This window comes from Drosophila hydei, unplaced genomic scaffold (genome assembly GCF_003285905.1).
Source record: "Drosophila hydei strain 15085-1641.00,03,60 unplaced genomic scaffold, DhydRS2 tig00000063-arrow-pilon, whole genome shotgun sequence".
Lineage (NCBI taxonomy): Eukaryota > Metazoa > Arthropoda > Insecta > Diptera > Drosophilidae > Drosophila > Drosophila hydei.
Window position 1 is genome coordinate 5,248,647 of NW_022045657.1, and position 23,591 is coordinate 5,272,237.

A 23,591-nucleotide genomic window follows, 5' to 3' on the forward strand; every position below is an offset into this window, starting at 1 on the left:
TTTTAAGTATTCATTTTGCGTGCACTAAAAAACCAAAAAAAAATACAAAACAACAACAAAATACAAAGCAACCGAAAACAACAAAATCATACAAAAATTAATCATATGAGTATATTGTACATGCATACGAAGTCTGTCCTAGAACAAAAAGCAACAGCAAAAGCCAAGATACTTTTCAGTCAAGAAAACTTCAAGCAAAAACAAAAAAAAAAAAACAAAAAATCAACAAAATTGAAGCAAACTTTTTGCCGGTTTTGAAAAGCAAATGCAAAAACAAAAACAAACAAAATAGTCGGAACGATTTTCAAGTGCCATTTCGATCAAGGACAAAAAGAATCTTAACTCGATCTCTCTCTAAGTTATCAGAAGAAACTTTCAACTGCTCCCAAGTATATTTCATTTTGAATCTTTGCATTTACGTTGAACGCTAAAATAAATTTAAAGCAAAAAAAATACATTTTATTTTGTAGAAATAAAGAAAAATACAAAAAAAAGAAAAGAAAAAACACGAACTACGAACTACGAAAAACACAAAATTCAAATGTAAAATCAAAAGTACAAAGCAAAGAAGATTGTTGGCAACATTTTTATAAGTATATACGTATTATTATTATTTGTATATATGTATTTTTTATACGACAACATCGCGAACAACAACACGAAAAGCAACAACATTTTCTACAGCAACAAACACTGAACGCACGTGATTCCACGAACTGGTAAGCTAAATGTGTGTGTGCTTAAATATTGAGGACATTAGGAGAAATCGAGCTGAACAACAGAGCAGCAAGATGCTGTCGCACTCAACAGTCGATGCTTTGGCTTCTGCTTGCTTCGGTCCTCTGACTTCTCCTTTCAGGCTAGCTCGAACACTCCTAATACATCTTCACACAGCACAGCCTCTCTGCGCTCTCTGCAGCAGCACACGAAGACTGCGCTGCCTTCGTGCATTTTCGGCTGCTTCGTGCGGCTCTGCTTTCTAATTGCGTCCTCTCTCTTTGGCTGCCTGCAACAGTGTAAGTGCCTGTCTGTGTGTGTGGGTGCATTACATTAGCATGCAACAGCAAGAGCAGCTACAGCAGCAGCTACACTTCGGCATCCTTCGGGCTTCGGTTGGGACCTGCGTGTGTGTGTGTACGTGTGTGTGAGGGAGTGCGTCTCTTTGCTTGCTGGCTGCCTGCTTCTTCTAGTTCATCTTAAGCTACGCGCGCGTACGGTTCGCCTCGCCGTTCGTGCTCGTCGGTTCAGTCGTCGCCTCGCTCGTGAGGACACTTCGTCATCGGCTCTTGCCTTGTTGTGTTTCTTCGTCTAGGTATGTGTGCGTATCTGCTTGTGTGTATGTGAGCAAGCGCACACTTACTTGCACTTACTGCCGCCTGCGTATAGGAAATTATCTGCTGCTGCAGCCGACTCTGCCGCTGCCGCTGCTACGTCGTCTAATACATATATAAATAATATATATTATTATATAGATATACATATATTTAAATGCGCACTTCGTGCCGCTCGGGGTACATAGAAAAAACAAGCAAGCTGGTGTCGTTAGGTTGGAGCAAGCAAGCCAGCAAGTAAGCAACGACAACGACAACGACGACTGCCTGCTTGCAAGAAAGTGTTGCATACTTATGTGGGCAACTGACGTTGACGTCGCAGCAGCAGCCGTAGTGGCAGCGACATCGCCTTGGTCTTTGGGTTTTCGGCATTTGGTCAAGCCAAGCATTTTACTTTTATATTCTAGAATACAAAATTCAGTACGTTTCTAGTCACGCGCGCTGGCAGAAGTTTTGCTTGGCGTTTCTGTCTTCTGACTGCCGACGTTGACGCACGCCGCCTCGACTTGTGTAAAAATGCATTCAATTCCTCAAATCAATTTAAATATAATAATTAACTAAAAAATAAATTTAAAAATTAAACAACAAAAATGGAAGCATATACAGTGCATAAGCAACTGATCAATTTATAAATCGACAACAAACTGAAATTATTATAAATTATTATGAAAATTTTGCCAAATAATTAAATAAATATAATACACATAACAAATAACAAATAATACAAAAAAAAAAAATAAGCTAAGATCTGAAATATTTCGCTGCTGTTTGTGGTACGTGAGAGTTGCAGTCGTCGCTTGAAATTAAAGTGAGATTTTAAGATGAGTTTATTTGTTGCATACTTGAAAGCGGTCGACAGTTAGGCGCTCGATTAGCCGATTAACCAACCAACGCGGCATCCGCACTCAGACAAACATAAATAACAACACACAGGGACAGACACACACACACTCACACACAACCACGGGCAGCAGCGGCTGTTGCTGGCATTGGTGGTGGCCAACGCATTGCGCATACGACACGTTGTCACGCAGTTTCGCTTGCTGCGCATTGGCAGCAACCGCTTCTTGGGGCAAAAAACTTTGCCGGAAATTATCTAAAACTGTTAGGCCCAGCAGCCAGACAGACAAATATGAAACAGGAGCGCCTTCGATTCGCCGCAACGCTTTCTAAGTTTGCCAGCAAGCGACTGCGGTTTGGAATTCACACACAAATACATACACACTAACAGGAGAGCGCTTACTTATATAGTTGAAATACACGCACACATACATATCCACGCACAGAGATGTTTAATTTTATATAAATATACACAGACACTGTGGCAGACACAAATTGGGTTTCACGAGTCGAATATAAAAGCACTTGGCCTTCGTTTCTTGTGAGACATTCGATCGTCTTGGCTCGCAGCATCAGCGTCGTGGCCTCTCGACAGAAGCAGCAGCAGCCGATTAGAAAGGCAGAAAGGCAGCCAGCCTTTGGTCAGTTGGTCAGTCAATTGTCAGGTAGTCAGTTGTAGTTCGGCTAACGCAGCATCCGCTACGTGGGTACGTGTTGGGATATTGTCATAATTACACTCGAAGCGTATTTTCATAAAAACGTATTGTTTCGAGCTTAATTAGTTATAATCTGAATTTAAGCTATAAACTAAATAAAACTGTGAAAAAATACGAAATGTGTGCTCCAAAATTAAATACTTAATAGTTATTGAATAATTTTAAACAATTCATACTTTACTTATATTAAACAGCTAAAACATCCAGATATTGTGATATTAAAAGTTGCATAAAAAATAATTCATTAATATTAAAAAGTGTGACTCAAATAAGAAATTAAAATATATAAAAATTTTCAATTCAATTTTATATATTTTATTATTATTTTATAATGAACTTCCTTTTAGAAATGAAATGTTTTATGTTTTACTTAAGATCTAATTTATTTTTTATTTATTTTTAACTCATCAATATATATGTGTTACTTTTAATATTAATATTTCTTAAAAAAAAATTATTCGCACACCAAATTATGAGCAAAATTATTTAATTTTTTTTTTCAGATTTGTCATCAATAGTTTTTTTTAATTCTATATTTTAAAAATATATGTACAATATATATAAAAAAAATTATTTAAATATCAATATTTTCTTTCATCGCTTTCATTTTATTCTTTTTATTTCTTCTTTTTATATATTTTAAAATGTTTTAGTATTTTATAAAAATTTATATAAATTTAGTTTCTAACATTCATTTATTATATTTCAATAAAATATTGTTTCTTATATTTTAAAAAGTATTTTATTAACGGAAAAATTTATTTATATTTATTTTCTCCTAATAAAAGAGGTTTCTTCAATTTTCTATAGAAATTTCCTTTACTAAAACGAAATGCAAAATTATGAACAAAGATAAAATCGAAACTCAACAAATAATTCACAACAAATAAACGTCTTTTAAAAAGCGCTGCGGCAACGAAACGAAATTTGTAAATATAAATTCAATAAAATGTGCCAATAATATTTGAAATAATTACCAAGAAAACATAACTTACAAGAAAAATAACAAAAAGAAGCAAACAAAATGTAAATTAAAATAAATTTCAAATCCTAAAAATTATTTGGAAAATACAAAAAAGGAATGAGAAAAGGAAAAGTGGAGCCCAAGTGAGGGTAGTGCATGTAGTGAAACCAAGAAAATATTTAAAATGTAGCATTCAGCGCAGCTGTGCCTTAAATTTTATTTATTTTGCCACTTTATAAAAAAAGAAAGAAATGAAAAGAAAATAAATTAACAACATGCAAAAGTGTTTAGTGACACCCGCTCTTGACCCCTCAGTTGCCCGCAGCGCTTGAAAGTTTTTGTGTTGATACCTGAACCGTGTTGACCCCCGCCACTTAGCCCCTTACTACTCAAATAATACTTGTGTTCAAACGCGCCGGCTACGAAATGTGCCACCAACTACACCAGCATCAAGCGTACCAACGCCAAAGACCGTCCCACTCGCAGGCAAGAACATGCCACGAGCTATTGCCGCTGCCACTGCCACAGCCACAGCCACAACCGCAGCCACTGCCGCTGGCCAGTGTCCAGTCACGGTGGCATCCAAACGGAGCCGCTAGCTCCGCCAGCAGCTAAGGCTGAGGCGCAACACAGTTTCCGCTGTAACGAAATCGCCAATGGCTATGTAAACTTAAATTAAGGGTAAAATATCGCAAATGGTATTGGTGCAAACACAAAAAACCAAACAAACAAAAAAACTATAATAATATATACCTGAAGTGAGAACACTTGTCTTCTCCAAGACTCTTAAGCGCTGAGCTGTGTTTCCTTTTGATTGCGTAGCTAATGTAATGTAGACGAAGTTTGACACGACATTTGACAGGAGTCGAAATAATAATTTAGCAGCTTGCATTAGCAAAGTTTATAAAAAATAAAAAAGCAGCAAGTTTTCTTTATATTTATATTTAATTTTAGAATATTTCCAATTTCTATGAGAATTGCTTTTATATAGTATTTTATTAAAAATAAATTTAAATAACTTTTTATATTTATTAATATATCGTGAATCTAATATTAATATTTTATATTTTTTTTAATATTTAAGTGTTAATATTTTCTTTATATTTTATTTAATTTTTAAATGCTTTTATATTTAATTTAAAAATGATTTCTATTCAAATTTGTTTTTGTTTAATATTTTTATTTTAATACAAGCTTAAACAACTCTCTCATGTTTGTATATTACTACTAAATCTAATATTAATGTTTTAGTTTTATTTTTAATAATTAATAATTAAAAATCTAATAATTAATTTCATTATGTATTATTTTAGTTTCACTTGCAGCTTAACATGATTGCATAAATAAGAAATGCTGTGTGGCATATAAATGGCAAAAACAATAATTTGAAATAAATCAAAAATTACACATTAATTGCAACATGTTGTTTGAGCGAATGTCTAGTTATATCTGCAGTTCCAAGTCGATTAGCCAACAAATTGAACGACCTCTCTCCCAACTTGATTTTGCTCTATTTCAGCCTTAAAATCGCCAATCAATTGTACAAAATACTAATCACAAAATTCTTGTGCGCCTCGTGCAACTGTTTGCTCTCTAATTGCAGGTTACACCATATCGAGAAGTTATCCAATGAGAAAGCCGCTTAAATTTTGGTAAGTACTCGTCCATAAAAGAGAACGCTATGCTTAAGACTAAACTGACCAAAGCCGTAAAGTCTTCGACAAATGAAATGCCTTTGTGTGCAACGAGTGGACTTCATTTTTTAATTAGAAAGTCAACACAGACGCAGCTGCATATGTGTATGAAGAAGAAGCTGGCAGGCAGAGAGAGAGGAAGAGAGGAGGAGAGAGAGACGCCTTTGTGAGCTCTCACTCCAGAGCTGTTCGCCTGGCTTTGTTTACGCTTATTTGTGTGCTACTTAAGATGAAATGGCAAGAAAAGTGACGTTGATGCTGGGGCTGCCAGAGAATTGGCTGAGGCATCGGGGACTAGAGACTGGGAAGGAGGCACGGCTGTAGCCTGTGTCCATTTTAATTTTAGTTACTCTTAACGCAACGTTGACTTCCAATTCTTTTCATTTATCTCTCTGTCTCTCAGTCTTTATCTTTTCTCTCTTTCTGCTCGCAATATGTGTGGCATATAAAAACTGACGCTGACTAAGAAGACGAGGCGTTTGGGGGGCCGTTTGGCTAGGCGCCGCCTCTTGAGGCAGACGGAAGCGGAAATTGCTGAAGTTGCATTTGTATAAGTGTGCCTGCCTGTGTGTGTGTGTGTGTGTGCGTGTGTGTGTGTAATGATGCGACATGTTATACTTCTGCTGTCAGCAGACGCTGCCAGTTGTTGTTGCTGTTATTGCTGCCGCCGTGCAACATTTACAAGCAGTTGCAATTATTTTCAGCTTAAATGACAAAATACAAGGAAACAAGTCTTAAGCATTTGCTCCCACCTATGCAAAGCCAGCCCAGGTCCTAGCCCCGAACGAGGACTCGTTATTATTCTTGTTGTTGTATTGTTTGTAACTGTTGTTGTTGCTGCTGCTGTTGCTGCTGCTGCTGCTAGCTGCTGGCAGGCAGCTCCTCCACGCAAGTTGCCGACGTGTAAATGAGTTTTTTTTTCCTGGCTGCAAATATACCCTGGAACTAGCGCGAGCAGGGTATGCATAGAACAGTAGACATTCCTCCTTTCAGCAAGTTATCTCAGTTGCATCGTACTTGGAGTCAAGTCACGTCTTATAAACTGTAAAATTCTTTCAAATATTTATAATATTCAACAAATTTTTATTGAAAACCTGCACTACGAGGATATATGAGTATAGAAATTCAGCTGAACTTTTTATGTCTCGAAATACGGTTATATAATTAACCAATTTATGAGAAATAAACTTCATACATTTTTTATTCATAAATATATTTCTAAAATTATTTTTATTTGGTATCCCTTAGTCGCTCAGTTCGATTTCTTCTTCTATCCTGAACTTTGCATATTCCCGCATCGTTGTTGCTGTTGTTCTTGCTGCAGTTGTTATCGCTATGTTTGTTGTGTTTAATTTGAACAGGCCCAACTTTGGCCCGGCTGCTTGAGTCACGAAGCCTGCTCTTATGTGCCCCTGCTGCCCTGTCCCTTCGCGCTGGGCGACTGTTGTGCTGCTGCTGCTGCTACTTTGCCAGTTTTCTTTTCATATTTGCCACATGTGCGGCGGCAACAACAACTTCTCATTTGGCTGCCTGCCTGCCTGCTTGCTGCTTGCTGGCTGCTTAGCTGCTCTTATGTCGGCATAAGTAAGTGCACCTAAGGCTACTTATGAAAAATGTAAATTAAAGTTGACTTTTAGGCGCACAATGCACGGCGAAGTCCCTGCTTGGTCGCCTTTGGCAAAACTTTGCCATGCTGGACAGTGTAAGGTTTTAAGAAAGTTTTCCGCATTGAATATTTAGTACGGCTTTTGCGCTGAAAATGTCATGTGGAAAGTTTCGAGCGTTTCGCCATGCACGGACAACTCTCAGCTAAACAGGAAATCGTTTTAAGAACGGAAGTGAAAATTCTGGCAGCAGCAGCAGCACCACCAGTTGAGCGCAACCATCTAAACACACATCTAACAGCGTCCATCTGGGGACCGCGTAATCTTCTATTGAAACTAAACAATAAAAAACTGCGACTACAACGCAAATTCATTCAATTGCAAAAAGAAAATTACCCTAAAAAAAGCTAAACACAGCAGTCACACTGACCGAGGTATCTACAAAAGCTAACTATAGCAACAAGTCGTTATGATTATCTAGAATTAAATAAAGCACACACACAATGACATGCACACACACACATAAACTAACATAAAGCCCAAGTCTGGGACTCGACTCGAGCTGCGACCATTGGCCAATGGCAATCGCTCACTTGAGCGTTGGACCAAGTTGCACGCCTCGCTGAGCAGAAGCCGCGACCCCGAGCCACATAGTAGTTTCACACTGATCTGCAAACCCCTCCCCTTCACCACCACCAACCCCACCATCACCAGCAGCCGCCAGCACGGACCCAGTTTCCCATTTCAACGATCGCGCGCGCTATTCGCTTCGCTTTGGAAATTAAGTCAGCAAATGACTTGTAGAATATCAACACATGCCCAGTCGACTGGCTGGCCATCCGCCCCGCCGTCCGTCCATCTGTGTCTGTGAGATTGTGTTTTATTTGGGCTATGAGCTGGCGACGCAACAACAACGTGCCGAGCCGAGCAGCCGAGCAACAAGATAATCAAGTGTAATTTATTTCGTATTTGGTGCGCGCCATGCATGAGTAAAACGAAAACGACAAAGTTTGACTCGGACTACGGCTGCTCTGACTGTGAAATACAAGCGGCCATCTAAATATCTAGTATCTATGTACCCAAACGCGCGCGCTGAGATGAGTATATATATACATATCTAAATAATATATATATATATATATATATATCTAAAGTCAGCAATGCTTAACTCTAATATAAACGCAAGACAAGTCTAGCGAAGCATTTGACAACGATATTTAAATACACTTAGGTATTCAAAGGGGTGCAGCATTTAAATTTATTAAATTTAATTATTATAATTACATAAGTCTTGAATCATTATTAAAAGATACAAATTTCAATTCAATCAAAGAAAACATTTGATCGCAAAAGTTAATTAAAAGTTAATCTACACATAATATAATTTATTAATTTAATCTTAACTTTACACACTTTACTTTATTTTTAATATTTTCATTTTCAAATAAATTTTGTCAAAAATGTTTTTTTTTATTTAATATTTAATATTTTAATGTATATTTCATTTTATTTATTTATTTATTTATTTTTAAAAATCAATTTTCAATTTCAATAAAACTATTTTTAAAATATTTTGAGCCTGAGTTTTAATCTGAATTTGAATATTATATATTAACTGGACATTCTTATTTTTTATAGCTTACTATTTTACAATATGTATATTATCAAATTATTTATTTTTTTTAATATTTTTACTAAAAATAGTTCTATATTATTAGTTAATAAATAATTACAAATTTATAATTTATTTTTTAATTTTTATTAAACAAAATTCAAAAAAAAATTTTTAAAAACTTAAAAATTATTTTTTAGGTTTATTTAAAATATTTTTTTATATTATTATTTTTTTATTTTATTTATTTTATAGGTTTAATTAAAATATTTTTTTATATTTTTACTTTTGTTGGCGCTTCTTTAAACAAAAAAATTTCCTAAAGCGATTTTCGTTATTAAAATAGAAAATAATTTTAATTTCTTAACGTAAAATAAACTACATATTTTTGGGAATCATTGATTTTTTCTATATGTTCCTAAGCTTTTTGCTATTAAAATATTTTCTAAGCTTATGAACATCAGTTCCTCATCATCCAATTAAGAAGTTAGATCAACAGACAGGTATTGTCAGCACAGCCGTCATAATAGACTTGTTTTTACCTCAATAAAAATAACTTAGAAAGTAAAAAAAACCACTCCCAACACCAATCATCTCGACCGGATGCTCGTGCACTTGGCGTGTCGCTTATAGATGACAATTTCGATTTCGACTCGGTTTGAATGCTGATTCTGTGGATCTCAAAGCCCCGTTTGCGTTTTAAGTATCGCTCACACTATGTCAAAATCATTGAAGCATCGCATTACACAGACCCATTCTGGTGCAGTTCGGCTCGAACTCGTTTAAAGACTCAAATAGATTGGCAAGGCGGAAGCTTAATGGTTAACTACGAGCGCTGCCTAACAAGTCGTCGCATATCTATAGAGATATTTACATATCTATATATATATATATATATGTTTCCCACGTGCAGCACGGCAACAACAAGTGTCACACACACACGCACCCTCGAGCCATGCACACACCCTGCCACGGCCACAGCAAGTTGCAGCCATATAGCACGCACCAAGCCCGAAATGAATGAAAAAGGGGGAAACGCGACATAAAATACTTATTAAAAAAGGCGAAAAGTTAATAATATGCGAGAAAGCAGCAACAATCAACAGTAAAAGGTAAAAGCGTCGCCCATGAAGCAAAGTTCCGATGCCGTTGCACGTTGGTGGTTGCCGATGCTGCCGCTGCCACTGCTACCACAGGCAGGCAACATAAAGCACGGGTCAGCAAAGGTGGTGGTAGCTGGCCCAAATGGCCAGCGCAAATCTTTCAAGAGTAGTTCCGCTTTTTTGTATTGTGGCCACAGTTGCAGCACATCCGCTCCAAGTTGGCTGCCTCTGTCACGAAGACTTGTTCAACCTGCGAGGGAGTACGCGCTGATTATCTTTCTATAATGATTACAATTAAAAGCGGCTCACGCGGTGGGCGGGGCACTAGGCGTGAAATGTGCGGCACAGGCCAAGCTAGAGAGAGACGTGCCCGAGAGGGCACTGGAGGCTAAGGTGCAGCTGATCACTTGTACTTTGCACCGGAAGTAGGCACCATTTTGTGTCTGTGTGCGTGCGTGTGCATGTGTGTGTGTAAAAGTCGAGCTCAGTTTAAGTTCTTGTTGCGCATTGGCCAGCAAAAGAGACAGAGATTCAAATAATAATACTCAACAATTGTTATGTTACGCTTACTGAGCAGACTGTGACGCTGTCTATGTGAGTCTGGCAATGTGTGTGTGGGTTATGGGTGTATTTCTTTGCGCTTCCATAAGCAGCGCGCCTCAGCGAATCAGTAGGCGAGACCAGAGAGAAATCGCCGCTTTCGATCGTTAGTCGCTCAGCCCCCCGTCCCGACGCCGCTGCCGCCGCCTCTTCTGCTGCTTCTCCTTTGGCTACACAAGTGATTTCGCCGCGTTTCGTATTTGCTGTTCGCCGTCATCGTCGCTTGGCTGCCTCTTTGATTTGGTTCACTATCTCCCTCTGTCGTCTGTCACTTATCTTTCATTAAAAGCATTGGCCGCCGTTCGCCGCGCTGATTAACTTGCAAGTCGGCTCGAAATCTCATTGGCTGTTTAGTTGTTCGGGGGGCTGGCCAGCGCCTTTGCTTAGCTTGGGGCAGCTTTTGTGTGGCTGTGTGCGGAGCTGGTGTAGCTGGTAGCTAATCAATAAATCACTTCAAGGTTTTCTTAATTAAAACTTTTTTGACCAAAAACAAGCCACAGACTCGCTTCACTAATAAACTTTTCCACATGCCATGAAAGACAAAGTTCCAAAAAAAGAAGGAAAAATGGCGAAAAATTGATTAACTGCCCGAAGACCACAAAAAACTTCGGTTCAGCAAAGTTTCGAACCCGTTCCAATAAGAAAAAGTTTGGCAACTTCGAACAAGAAAACGAGGCAGCCTCTGGCTTCGAGGAATATGTAAAACTAAAGCCAACAAAAACTGTAAACTGAAAACTGAAAACTATTAAACGCTTAAGTCAGGCGGAAAATGAGACAAAATAGTTGCAGAACTTAGACACGGCCAAAGAAGCACAAAAATGCTCAGCCTTAATTAAGGCCAACTTGAGGAAGGTATGTCGAAAAGAAACCGAAATAAATTCGGCTAATTGGCAGGCGCGAAGACTCAAGAGCCGAGGGGCAAAACGATGCAAACGACCGCAAAATAGCGACAAGAAAAATCAAAAGAAATCGCAATGAAAAGTCAGCATCGACCCCACTTGACATTAACCGTTAACCGCTTAAGCTGGCCACACTTATTTATGTTTTCTTCTGGCGTTTTCTTGAAATATTTACCCAAGCCAAACAATGGAGCCAAGAGGAAAATAAAAAAGTTGAAGCCGGCGACACACACACACACACACATACACAGACACAAAATACACTACTACAGTTACAGAAAGTTGTTGCTTGGGGTCTCTATTGACATAATTCTTGCCACAAGTCACACTCAAGGCGTTGGCCAGGCACTCGAGTACAAATTCTAAGGACAAATCCACCCTCAATTAGTTGCTCAGTGCATCCTGCCAAAGACGTTGTCCTTTTGCCTGTTCTTTTGTTAATATTTGTTTTCTTTTATTTGATTGTTTGGGCTCAGTTTTCAGTTTCAGTTACAGTTACAGTTTCTGGTTGGGTTCTGGTTGGGTCTTCGGTTTCATTTACATGCTCGTTAGACGAGTTTTACCGCAAATTAGCCTTTGTTTTGCTGATTAGGCAGACGCTTTCTTACTGGCATTTCCGCTCACAGTTTTAGCATAGCATAGTTAAGGGGATATTCGTGGAACCAAATAGGAAACTAATGGTAGCTTAAGCGATATTACGATGGCAAGGAACTGGGTCTGTTATTCTGTTTATCTAATCGGCATTCGTCAAATCTTGTGCACACTTCAGTCCTTGATAAGCAGCGATTGCGACTATATATATATATATATCATATCTAATCAATGGCCAACTGAAATATTTACTCGCGGTGTTTGGTTAGTCAGTTTTTATTTGCTTATTAGCTTCAAGTATTTTTCCGAATTCGATTTTATCAGCCCTTCAGCGAGCCTCCACTCACAGCAAATAGAAACGAATCTGTTTGCATTGTATCTTATCGGAAAGCGCTTTTCCAGCATTTGAATGCATTTTCATAATTTATGTGAGACCTTTTGCCCAACCTGTTGGCCCAACCCTTCTTCCTTTTGCCGTTTTCTTGCTTCCGCTAACAAATGAAACCAGCTCGAACTTCCGCTTTCAATAAGTGTCTAATAAGCCCAAAGTTCTTGTTGCAACCCTTAGTTTAGGCCCTGTCCGTGTTTTTTTTTTGTTTTGCCATTAGTTAGTTAGTTCCCACCATGTATAGTCGGCACCCTTCTGCGGAATTTCCCGGATATTGTTATTGGCTTATGCTGATGGCCCTGTGAACGCCTTTTCCTTCCGCCGCTCGACGCCTACGCCGACGTCTGAGCGGCCCAACTTGCTGTTGCTTTTGCCTAACAAATTCTCCAAATGTGCAAAATGATTGCGGCTTCGTGTTAACCTCTGCGCTCTGCCCACCTGCTAGTCCAGCTGAGCCCCTGGATTGCTTAATGTTCCAGCCACACGCGAGCTGAAAATTGCTGTGCGAAAAAAACAGTTGCAGACTCACTGCTTACAGTTTAGCAGGCACTGCCAGTGGAAATGGCGGTTGGGAAGAATATTGTTTCAGTGCGAAACTCGATTCACAGTTTGGGAGTTATTGTCAACTGAATGATGCAAATTTTAAATTAGATTCCAGTCAGAAGTCCAAGCAGAATCATATTGAATTCCAATTGGAATATATAGCACAAAAGGTATCGGCTTAAAATTGAAATTAATTTTTATTGCAAAGTATATGTACGTGTATGTATTTATTTTTTTTTTTTGTTTTCCATTTAAAAAATATACCAACTAAATATTTACTCTACTATCACTTATAGTTCTAAAGAGCAGTTAACAATTTTTACGTAAGTTCCCACTTGATGTTGATTCATTTTCATGTTTTCCTTTGCCTTTTTGCTTGTTTGCATTTTTGTTTTTTTTTTTTCGATTTTCTTATATATTTCTTTTAGTACTTTCCAACAACTTGGTGACATTTCGAGGCTAGAGCGAAAAGTGATTATCATTCTCGAGTTTCTCGGCGTACATAGACGATGGATGTGTATATATATATATATATACATATATATTTATATATATAGATATGTATATATATATACATACTTATATTTACATATACACACACATATATATATATATATATATATATACATAGATGCGTGCAAATATATATTGGTATTAATAGATATATATTTATATATATATCAATACTACTTGGTCAAGTTCTTGCGCTGCTCAGCGATATCCTTCTCGTTCAGGTGAATGACCCGGCGACCAAAGCGCGCTGTTAGTTTGGAGAAGAAGCCCACGCGAGACGCGGGCTTCGTGTCGTCCGCCGATAGTGGCGGCGTCTGATAGGCGTCCTCCTCGCAGTTGCTGGAGGCGCGTCCATGCTTGCCACTGCGACCCTGGCCAAAGTGAAACGTGGCGCGCGCCACGTTGCTGCGCGTAAACGGCTTATCGGAAGACTTGTCCGCCGGTGCCGGTGTGGGCATGGGCGTGGTTCGGCCAAGGGCAGTGCTACAGCCGCCAGCTGCTTGGCCATTCACGTGCAGCCGCTCCAAGAGACGCCCATCCATGGGTGACTTGGGCGCCTGACTGCCATTTGTGTGCGTGCACGGCTCAGCCTTCTCGTAGAGCGTGCTGGGCCGGCGTCCCGAGCCCTGGTAATGGAAGCGCTGGGGACTCTTAGCTATCTTCTGCGCCTGGGCCAGCTGACGCTGAGCACTGAGCAGCGTCGGCTTGACATCAACGCCACCAGAGCCATTGGATCCGACTGTACGCTTGCCATGCGGCGTCAGTGGGGAGCGATTGCGACTGGGCGTGGTGGTTGCGTTGGAGCTGGTGCTGGTGCTGGTGCTGGTGCTAGTAGTGGTGCTAGTGGTGGTGTTGGTTGAGTTGGATGACGCTGGCTTGCGGGCGGGTGTACGGCGTGTGGGCTTGGCGGGGGGTGCTACCGCAGCTGTGGTGCTTGGACTGTGTATGGTGTGTGCAGGGCTGGCCGTTGCCAGAGCATTAGCCACGCGAGGCGGCAAAGGGCGATTCGTTGCCGAGAGGCTCTTCTCGAGCGGCAGCGTCACCTGCACACAACTGGCAATAGGCAGTGCGCTGGAAGAGGAGCTGTCTGAAGTGGTTGTCTCCGACGATGTTTGGCGGGTGCTGCGTGGCTTTGTCACGCCGAGCAGCATGTAGGTGCAGTAGATGTCATCAAAGGCTTGACTTCTAAGGGATGCCTCGACGTCGCGCCGCTTGTAGCCCATGTTGACCAGCAGCTCGAGACGAACTGCGTCCTGTAGCTCCATCGGCTTCTCGCGATACGGTCGCAGTCGGTCGGCCTCCTCGTGGCCCAGATTGATCCACTTGTCGCTCATGACATGGTTGAGTGTAGTGCGCTTAGCTGGATTCAGCACAAGAAACTTGCGCATCAGATTTTCACAGTCCATTGAGATGTAGTAAGGCACGCGGTACTTGCCGCGCAGCACTCGCTCGCGCAGCTCTTTGAGTGTGCCACCATCGAAAGGCAGGGAGCCACTGACCAGCGTGTATAGGACCACGCCCAGCGACCAGGCGTCGACCTCTGGTCCCGCATACTTGCGACCCATAAAGAGCTCCGGCGCCGCATACGGCGGACTGCCACAAAAGGTCTCCAGCTGGGCATTGGGATCGAAGGTGTTGCCAAATCCGAAGTCAGCGATCTTGATATTCATTTGCTGATCGAGCAACAGATTCTCAGCCTTTAGATCGCGATGGACCACAAACTTGCTGTGGCAATACTGAATGGCCGAGACCAGCTGCCGAAAGATGAGGCGAGCGTCGCGTTCCCGCATGCGTCCGTTCTTGACCAGGTGATCGAATAGCTCGCCGCGACTGGCGTATTCCATGATCAGGTAGAGCGTGCGCTCCGACTCGATCACTTGAAATAGGCGAACAATGTTCGGGTGGTTGAGCAGCTTCATGATGCGCACCTCGCGGTAAAGCTTCTGCCTGGCGCTAGTATTGAGCTGCGTCTTGTCTATCACCTTGATGGCCACCTCGCGGCCGGTGGGCACGTGGAGGGCCAGCTTCACCTTGGCAAAGTTGCCCTTGCCCAGCGTCTTGATGATCTTGTATACTCCGTTGCCGTTGCCATTTACATACGACTGAAACTTGAGCTCCGTGCCATTGCCCATGCCATCGGTCGCATCGTGGCCGGCTGCCTGACTGCTGTGACGAACCGTGGCGTTGCTGGGCGTGGCCGGCCCCGCCTTCGATGGCGTTGCCCCTGCACTAACTGATGCAGTTGCTGCTGCCCTCGCTATTTCTGTTGCAGTTTGACCAGCTGTGGCAAGGCCAGCTGTCGGGGATTTACTAATACAGTTCTCTTTCTCGGATGTTTTAAATGATTTTGGCGCTTTTTCGTCTGCTGCTGCCGCTGCTGCTTTTATTTTTGCCGCACTCTCATCTGCCAAGCTGAATTCTACAATTTCTAAATGTTTATCCGCCGACATTCTAAACTAACAAATTTTGTAGAGCTTCAAACACGAAACTGACAGCTAAACAGATCCGACCCCCCAATCCCCCTCTCCTTTAAATATAGCCAAGTGGCGATAGTTTGCCGTAGGATTTCAATTCACGTCCGAGTTTTGCGCATGCCGCGCACGCGTCCTTCTAAATACCAAGCACCAAATGGCAAATGCCAAATGGAAGCTATCTGCCCCTCCCGTAGCGACCCTCCAGTGAACTCAAGGCGATTTTGTTGACTCGTCAGTTTTTCCACCTCTGAACATCTGCTCGTTTGCGTCGGCACCCTCCTGGCGTGGTCTGGTAAGCTTTAAGATAAGACCGACCGGGGCAACCACTGGCTGGGCGCGTGTATTGCTGGCTCTAACCCTCAGCGTTCAGCTGGCATTGGTATGGCTGATAAGCATGGCTCGTCCTCGACAGGATCGCTTGCTTTGTCTCGCCCCTCCGCCAGCGAGTCACATGCGCCGCAACTTCCTTACAAACTCAACAACCCCTCGACATTGGGTCGCTGTCGTAGCCACAGGCAAATTGGTTTGCCTAATGCTTCATGTGGCACGAGCGCGTAACTCAATCAGCCTTTTCGTAGTCCTCGTTTCTCCTTGCTGCTTGCTCCTTGCGCTCCTTCCCTTGCCGTTTCGATCGTGTGCCGTTGCTCCTGTTGGTGTCAAATTAAAATCCACTCGGTTTATCGCTGAGCGTTGACAACGTCAATGTGTGTGATCAGCTGCATGGAAGGTAATATAGTAAAAGGATTTTATTACAGGTGATAACTGCTATTATAGGTGAACTGTACGCAAAATGGGGTAATACTATCAACACAACAGCTTGGAAAAATGATATTTTATTACGATTACAATCTTTAACTATCTTAATGCTTCTCAAATATCAACGATATGTATTTAAGCAGTGTGAAGCATATATATACATATATACATATAACTATATATATACATATAACTAGCTATACCTTAAAATTTCAATCTATATATGTACTTGTATTTATTCATCACTTGTTTCAATGCACAAGAAATACAGCCAATACAATATTCTAGCAACCTTTTGCTTTCAGTGTTCTTCGCTTTTGCACCACTGTACCAATTCCGATCTCTCTAAAAGTAATTTTCTCTCCCAGACCATTAACAAGCTGCCCTTGTGTGCTGTTCTTTCATTTCGTTTCGTTTTGTTTCTTGATTCCCTCTTGTTTTGCACTTACATTCTGCTTGCATATCCTGCGATCCTCTGCCAAACTACCCTAACAGCTACCTACTTACCTTTAACAAAACACGCACACACACAAACATATATGTATAGCGGAAAAAAAAGAAATTAACTCATGCAACAACTACAACAAAGGAAACGAAACTGGTCCTTAATCTGGCTTTTCCTTGCGCCTCAGCATTCGCTCGTTCGCCCTGTGCGACGTGTAACAATTTCTCGTTCTCGCTTTGAACTCTTGCACACAGTCGCACACACAGACACATACGTACACACTCGCATACATGCAGGCATGTACATGTGTGCCGACAGCCTTGTGTCCTTGATCCTGCTTACTTGTTTTCGCTGCTTGTGCTGTTGTTGTTGGTTTTGCTCTGCTGTGGCTTGCGACATTTTCTCAAATTTTGCCATCGTCATTCTCATTCCCTTATTCTCATCCAACCCTGACTGCTTGCCTGCCTGTCCGCCTGCTTGCCTGCCTGCCTGTCTTTCTCTCTGCCTGCCTTCCTTCTCTCTTCCACCTCTCTCTCACTCTCTCTCTTCGCTTGCGCGTCGGACTTGTCCGCTTTGGGTCGCATGCAGCGGCATTGTCATCTCCTTTTTTCGCTTCCTCTTCTTACTACGCCCGGCTGCGCTGTTTTCTTTGTCTCGTTTGTTCGTAATTCAATTGCAGCTGCTTCTTTTATGTTTTTGTTTCTATTACTTTTGGCCTACGAAAATACGCGATTTGCAGTGTCAGCAAAACTAAAAAAACCAACAACAAAACACTTGGCTCTACGTTAATTTCCAGAATTGGCAAAAGTATTGAATATTTGGTAAATCGAATTTCAACTAAAGTTGCAGTTGTCCAAGTTCAATGGACCCCAAAGTTCCCTACACTACGCTCCCCTGCAGTTGGCCACCACACTGGGCGCTCGTATGCAGAAGTAAACAGAAAGTTAAAGTAAACAGAAGCAAAGGGAACGAGGGGGGTATGTTAACATTCATGTGTCGCCTTTGTTGCTACTTCGTCTTCTGCTCTCTGGCAGTTTAGCGCCTTCATTTGATTTCGCCCCATTCTATTTTGATTCTTATTCTTGAGAGCGCTTCTCAGAAGCAACAACAAGAATAACAACAACAACAGCCCACTCTCCCTTAGCCGTTACTCGCGATCATCGTTCTCGGGCCGTTTGCCTGTTCGCCTCTTCTTGATGTTTATCTGCTGCTGGCCACAGAAACTCTTCCCACTGAGTCATCAGGCAGACAACGGAAGGCCCGCAGCTTAAGACGCCACTGGCAGCCCAACAGCAGCGACAGCGACAGCGTTTGGTCTTCGCTTTCCACTTGATCTTCGGGCTCTCATTTCTTGTGCGCGTCTCTTTAACGCACTTTTCTAGTTTTCCATCGATCTTTTGCCCTTGGCTCTGCGCACATGTACACACACGCACACACACACAAACACAGACAGGCACAGTTACTTATGCTTCATTAGCGTGCAGCCATTTCTTAATTGTTTTATTGTTTCTACTTTGACACTATTTCTTTAAAACGGGTCTGGCTCTGAGTTTTTTTGTGCTGTTGTGATTGCCAGCTCAACGGAGCGAAGAAGCACTTGAAATCACTATTCCCAGCGGATTGGATCGGTTGGTTTATTAATAAAACGCCTCTTTAATTGCAAAGAAAAACGCCCACTTCAACGGCAGATGGACAAATGGACGCAGACACGGACAGACACCAAGACAGACCGCAAACTGAGAGCCCAGATAAGGCAGCAGCAGCAGCAGCGGCACCAGCACCAGCAAAACCGACTGTCCCCATGGAGCGAGCGTTTATCTTGTGCCAGTGTCCCGAAATCGAAAACCAGAAATCAAAAGACCAAAGCAGCGCCAAGATAATTGCACATTTTACTTACGTTTCGTTTCGTTCCCATTCCCGTTCCCGTTCTCCGGGCAGCAATCAAAAACAAATTAGAGTTAATCCACAATCCACACACATGTGCTGCGACCGCGATCCGAAAATGTATCTGCGTCTCTGCGCGACGAACTATAAGATACAAAGCGCGTCGTTGTACTGAACGCACAACTCCAAGTGCCAGTGCCCAGGCCCAGGCCCAGTTTCAGATCCATGCACATACCGATACAGGTCTGAGACGGAAAGAGAGAGAATCTTAAAGAACTGCACGCGATACAGATGTGCGCTGGAGAGTCGAGCGAGTGAGAGCGAGCGTGCGATGGGCGAGTGAGTCTCTTCTTGTGCTCATCGCCGTTTGCGCTCTTTACACGCTCATTCTTTGTGCGGCTTCTTTCGCTGCTGAGGCTCAAGCGTTGAAGGTCGTTATATTTCCTTGAGCGTTTCTTGAGCCGTGACGTCACAGGTAGGCAACGATGACGGCGTCGTTGGGCAGGGGAAATGTCTGATGATGGGCACAACAATGCATAACTTCGGACTCGGCTTCGTTTTCGTATTCGTATTCGCATTCGTTTTCTTCTTGTGCCTCGCTGCCTTTGCCAACTCGGGCTAAGTTTCTGCGGCGAATTTATCGTCAAATTGCCTTTGTAGTGGTTCGCCTCAATTTCTTCTCCTCAAACTTAAGTGGTGTGGGTTTTCTTACAGTAACTGTTGTCGTGGTGGTAGTATGGTCGTGTTGCCGACTCTTTCTAATTGTGACTGTGTGTGTGTGTGCGTGTGTTTTGAAGTTTTCTTATTCGCCGTTGGTTTTCGCAGCGTATCGCCCGCTGTGTTTGTGTGTGCGTTATCTTATCGCATGCTCAACGCTCAATCAAGTGTACGTGTCTGTTGGTGTGGGTGTCTGCGACTGGGACCAATAAGAACGAAGCAATCTTGAAGTGGATTCCGCTGCGGCTCTGTGACCAACTACATTTCTCATTTAGCCGCCAGACAGACAATGCCAACAAAAGCCAAAACAGTTTGATTAAAAAACCCAAGCAAAACTTGCCATAACGAATAAATAATAAAATGCATTTGGTTTTACTCTTCTCATTCTTTTTTTTTTCATTTAAATGAAAAGAAAAATCATGATGACAAAGTAGGCGACAAGAGCTGAGAGAGAGAGGGCGGCTGCTACAGATCTGCTGATTATAATAAAAGTTTTTCATTTTTTCTATTTCTTTTTGAATTTTACTTAACTCTTGTTCCATTTTGTCGTTTTGCGAGTTTCTTTGGCCGCGACGACTTTGAGGCGCTTGATTAAAAAGCTTTTGCATATTTCTGCCTTCTGATTGAAATTACTTTGAGATAAACTTGCACCACTCACCCAGCTGCAACTGCGACCCCTCCCCCTCCCCCTCCCCCTATAGTCTACTACAGTCTAGACCAAGTCGCAGTCAAACTTGCTATTAGCATATTGTTAGGTTCGCAGTACCTACTTCTGTGCTGGAAGAAACTCAAGCTCCAAATGTGGGCCAAACTGGCATGTTAATAATTAAGCGGGTAATTAAACATGCCAACAACACCAGACCAGAGTACCCCAATAAATGGCTTCGACTAATGTATGCCAGCCGTGAAATACCCTAGAAATACCCTGAAATTAGTGTAAATGTTTGATGAGTGTTGTTACTTCTTTTCTCTATGAATTTTTAAGCTTTTTGATTATTTTTTTATTAATATTGGTAACTATATATATTTAAATTATTTATAAAGAGACTAGATTAACAGTTTATAAGCTTCATTCACTTTATTTTTCACATGTATTTATTTATTTTAATTTATTACTATTTTTCTATATTTATATTTTTATTTTTAAATAAATATTTCAGCTATTTCAGCTTATTATTTACATATATTACCTTGGATCGAAGCTTAAATAGAGTAAAGCATACGTTAAACTGAAGATCGTAAAGAGAAAAATGTATTCACAACTATTTTTCAGTATTTAATAATTTCAAATAATATTTTATTTATTTTCTATTAAAAATTATTTAATTTGCGTACATCTCTAATTCATTTGAGCAATTTCTTATAATAGCACATATTTTATAAGCAACTGCTTGAACCTTTTCATGCGAGTTCAATAGAGGGTATAGGTGCATTTATATGCGGACCCAAGTAGAGCTAGATAGAGAGAGCAACATCTTGCTGTAATCGGTTATAATTGGGTCAGCCACACGTGGCAATTGGTGGCCGCCAGCTGACGCTCTAGACAGACAATGCCACAGTCGGCAAATCACAGTTGGCCACAAATAGACACGCGTCCATAGCAGCAGCAGGAGCACGAGAAGGAGCAGGAGCAGGAAGAGAAGCAGCAGCAGGAGCAGAAAATAGCACCTGATATCAATGCGGCATCGACTTTGCTGCATTTGGCAATGTTTAATCATGGAGGATGCGGAAAACAGATTGCAGCACCAGATGACGATGCGGCGCAAACAAAGGCCAAAAGGTTAAAAGGGAGACAAACAGACAGACCGACGGAGAGACGCAGAGACAGGCTGCTGCATCTTTCAGTTTTTGGCAAACAAAGGACAAAGGAGCATGCAGGATATGCGATACATTCACTTTTGCACATTGCCATGAGTTATGGAGATCTTAGGGATGCGGGCGCATATCGATTACGAAGATGCCCTCAACATCGACTTCTCGGCGTATGATTTGCGTTTTATTTCACTTCGTCTCTTTGCCTGAATCCCGCCTGGCAAAAGGTGCAAAATCGTGAACGAACGTGCCACAAACTGTCTGCAAGGACTTAACGATTAATTGGATTTCTGTTGCAATGCTTAGCAGACGCACAGCATCAATATTCGATAATGTAGACGCAGTCAGCTACTTTGCATTGGCAGCTTCAGAATATTTCTGATTCACGGCCAGGTGAGAGCGCCTCAAAACCAGCTGCTGCCGCTCCCGCTGCTTGGAGCTCCCAGCTAAATATACAAATTAACCCATTCAAACAAAAGATTTGAGAAATGTGTCAAAAAGAGAGGCATAAAGGCGGCCAAACAATGAACGCCAAATGAGCTGAGTCCATGTCAATAAAATATTCAGCCTCTCGATTGCCAGCTGCCTGAAAGTAAAAGTGCGCAGTTTCCATAAGGAAAACGTCGGGAAAGTGCAGAGTTTCTCACAGATTGGAAATGTGCAGCGTTTGTCAATCATTTGTCAGTGTCGAGTGGACCGTCGAGGAAATGCACTTAGACATTCGCAAATGTCCCTTTTGTTAATCCTTTGCGTTCGCTTTGCATTCAGCCGACCATTCAGCTCCATTCAACTGGGCTCGGCTCGTTTTCGTCTGGCTCTGATTCTCCATGCCAAGCAGCTACCTGCCTTTGTCAAAGAGTTTTTCACCGGCTTTAGCCATGTTTTTGTTACATTTTTGCATAGTTATTGTGTGCGCGTCGCAAAGACTACTTAAATATGCTGCGGAACAACAATAACAACTTTAGCGCAATTCGTAATGCGGCTGCGATCGGGAATTAGCCAAAATATGTGAATGGATTTGCCAGCATTTTCCAAGAACTGAAAACTCAAATTCCCAGTTACTTCAGACCTGCTCAGCCCTTACGAAAATGTTTCTAAATCAATTGCGTGTTTACAACTGCTGCGAGGGCTTGGAAATTTGACTTAAATGAGGACACAGGAGGCATAGTATTACGATTCGAAATTAAAGTTTTGTAAGATATTTTAATATATATATATGTATATACATATATATATATAATTATATATATATATATATATTTTTTTTTTTTTTTAATATTTTTTTATATATTTTTTGAAGTTGTGCAATATTCTTGAAGTCTATCAATCTATTTTATATGATGTCTAGTTTTAGATACCCTGAATATAATTTGGATACTCTCGTGCAGTAGGAAAAAAGAGATTTGTAGATGTAGCTTAGTAGTATTTTTATTAGGCTATGATATACAATCTTGGAGCTTAAGGTTACTTGATCTAAGTAAGCTAAAGTAGCAAGAGAGCAGCTCGTAAATATTAGAATCGTTTGATCTAATGGCTGACCTTGTAAATAGTAAAAGAAATATTAATTATTACAAATGATTAAATATCCACCTCTAATAACACAGGCTAATATAATTTAAGGAAATTTACTAAGCAAGATTCAGAGTAAATTTCTTATACATTTTTTTTAATTTGTCTAAAAATCGAAGTCAACTTTCGAGATATTCTAGAAACTCGTTGTAGTTGTCGTGGGGCTCTGCAGCATCAAATCAAATATGCAGTTGAGCTATTTAAAGGAACTACATGTCCTTTCAAATCCCGCCTTCATATATTATTGCTTATAATATAAATATTAAAATATAATACAATTTTCCTGAACTGTGTTGCTTGTTACTTTGTATATTTACGAGATTTCTCTAATCTAAACAAATCTTCACTTAAGATTTAAACATTTTTTTAACTTAGCAGCTGCTTTGCTTTTGCCTTAAACCTTAAGGAAATTCTACTATCTTTGTGCTGCCAACACTTTCACACTCCTCTAGGCAGTGCCGCGTCTCTGATCGACGCTGCCCAGATCATATCTATGTGGAGTGTGCTCTGCTCTTCGGCCAGCATTGTCACTGGAA

At 41.2% G+C, this 23,591-nt stretch overlaps 1 protein-coding gene and 1 non-coding gene across 5 annotated transcripts in view; one reads left to right on the forward strand and one right to left on the reverse strand.

The window, feature by feature from the left end:
- The window catches only part of LOC111593600, a 48,121-nt gene that overhangs the window by 5,350 nt on the left and 19,180 nt on the right, over positions 1 to 23,591 (forward strand). For 2 of the 4 annotated variants that reach the window (XR_003944147.1, XR_003944146.1), the window contains exon 2: positions 5,455 to 5,503. This is a non-coding gene — a transcript (uncharacterized LOC111593600). Of the gene's footprint in view, positions 1 to 551; positions 720 to 4,371; positions 4,533 to 5,454; positions 5,504 to 23,591 lie in introns of those variants that run through there. The other 2 variants (XR_003944145.1, XR_003944148.1) reach the window with 2 other exon arrangements.
- On the reverse strand, positions 13,540 to 15,902 carry LOC111593602 (serine/threonine-protein kinase MARK2). The gene has a single exon (XM_030222969.1). It carries the CDS (start codon positions 15,846 to 15,848, stop codon positions 13,572 to 13,574), a length of 2,277 nt encoding a protein of 758 aa, XP_030078829.1. The 5' UTR covers positions 15,849 to 15,902; the 3' UTR covers positions 13,540 to 13,571.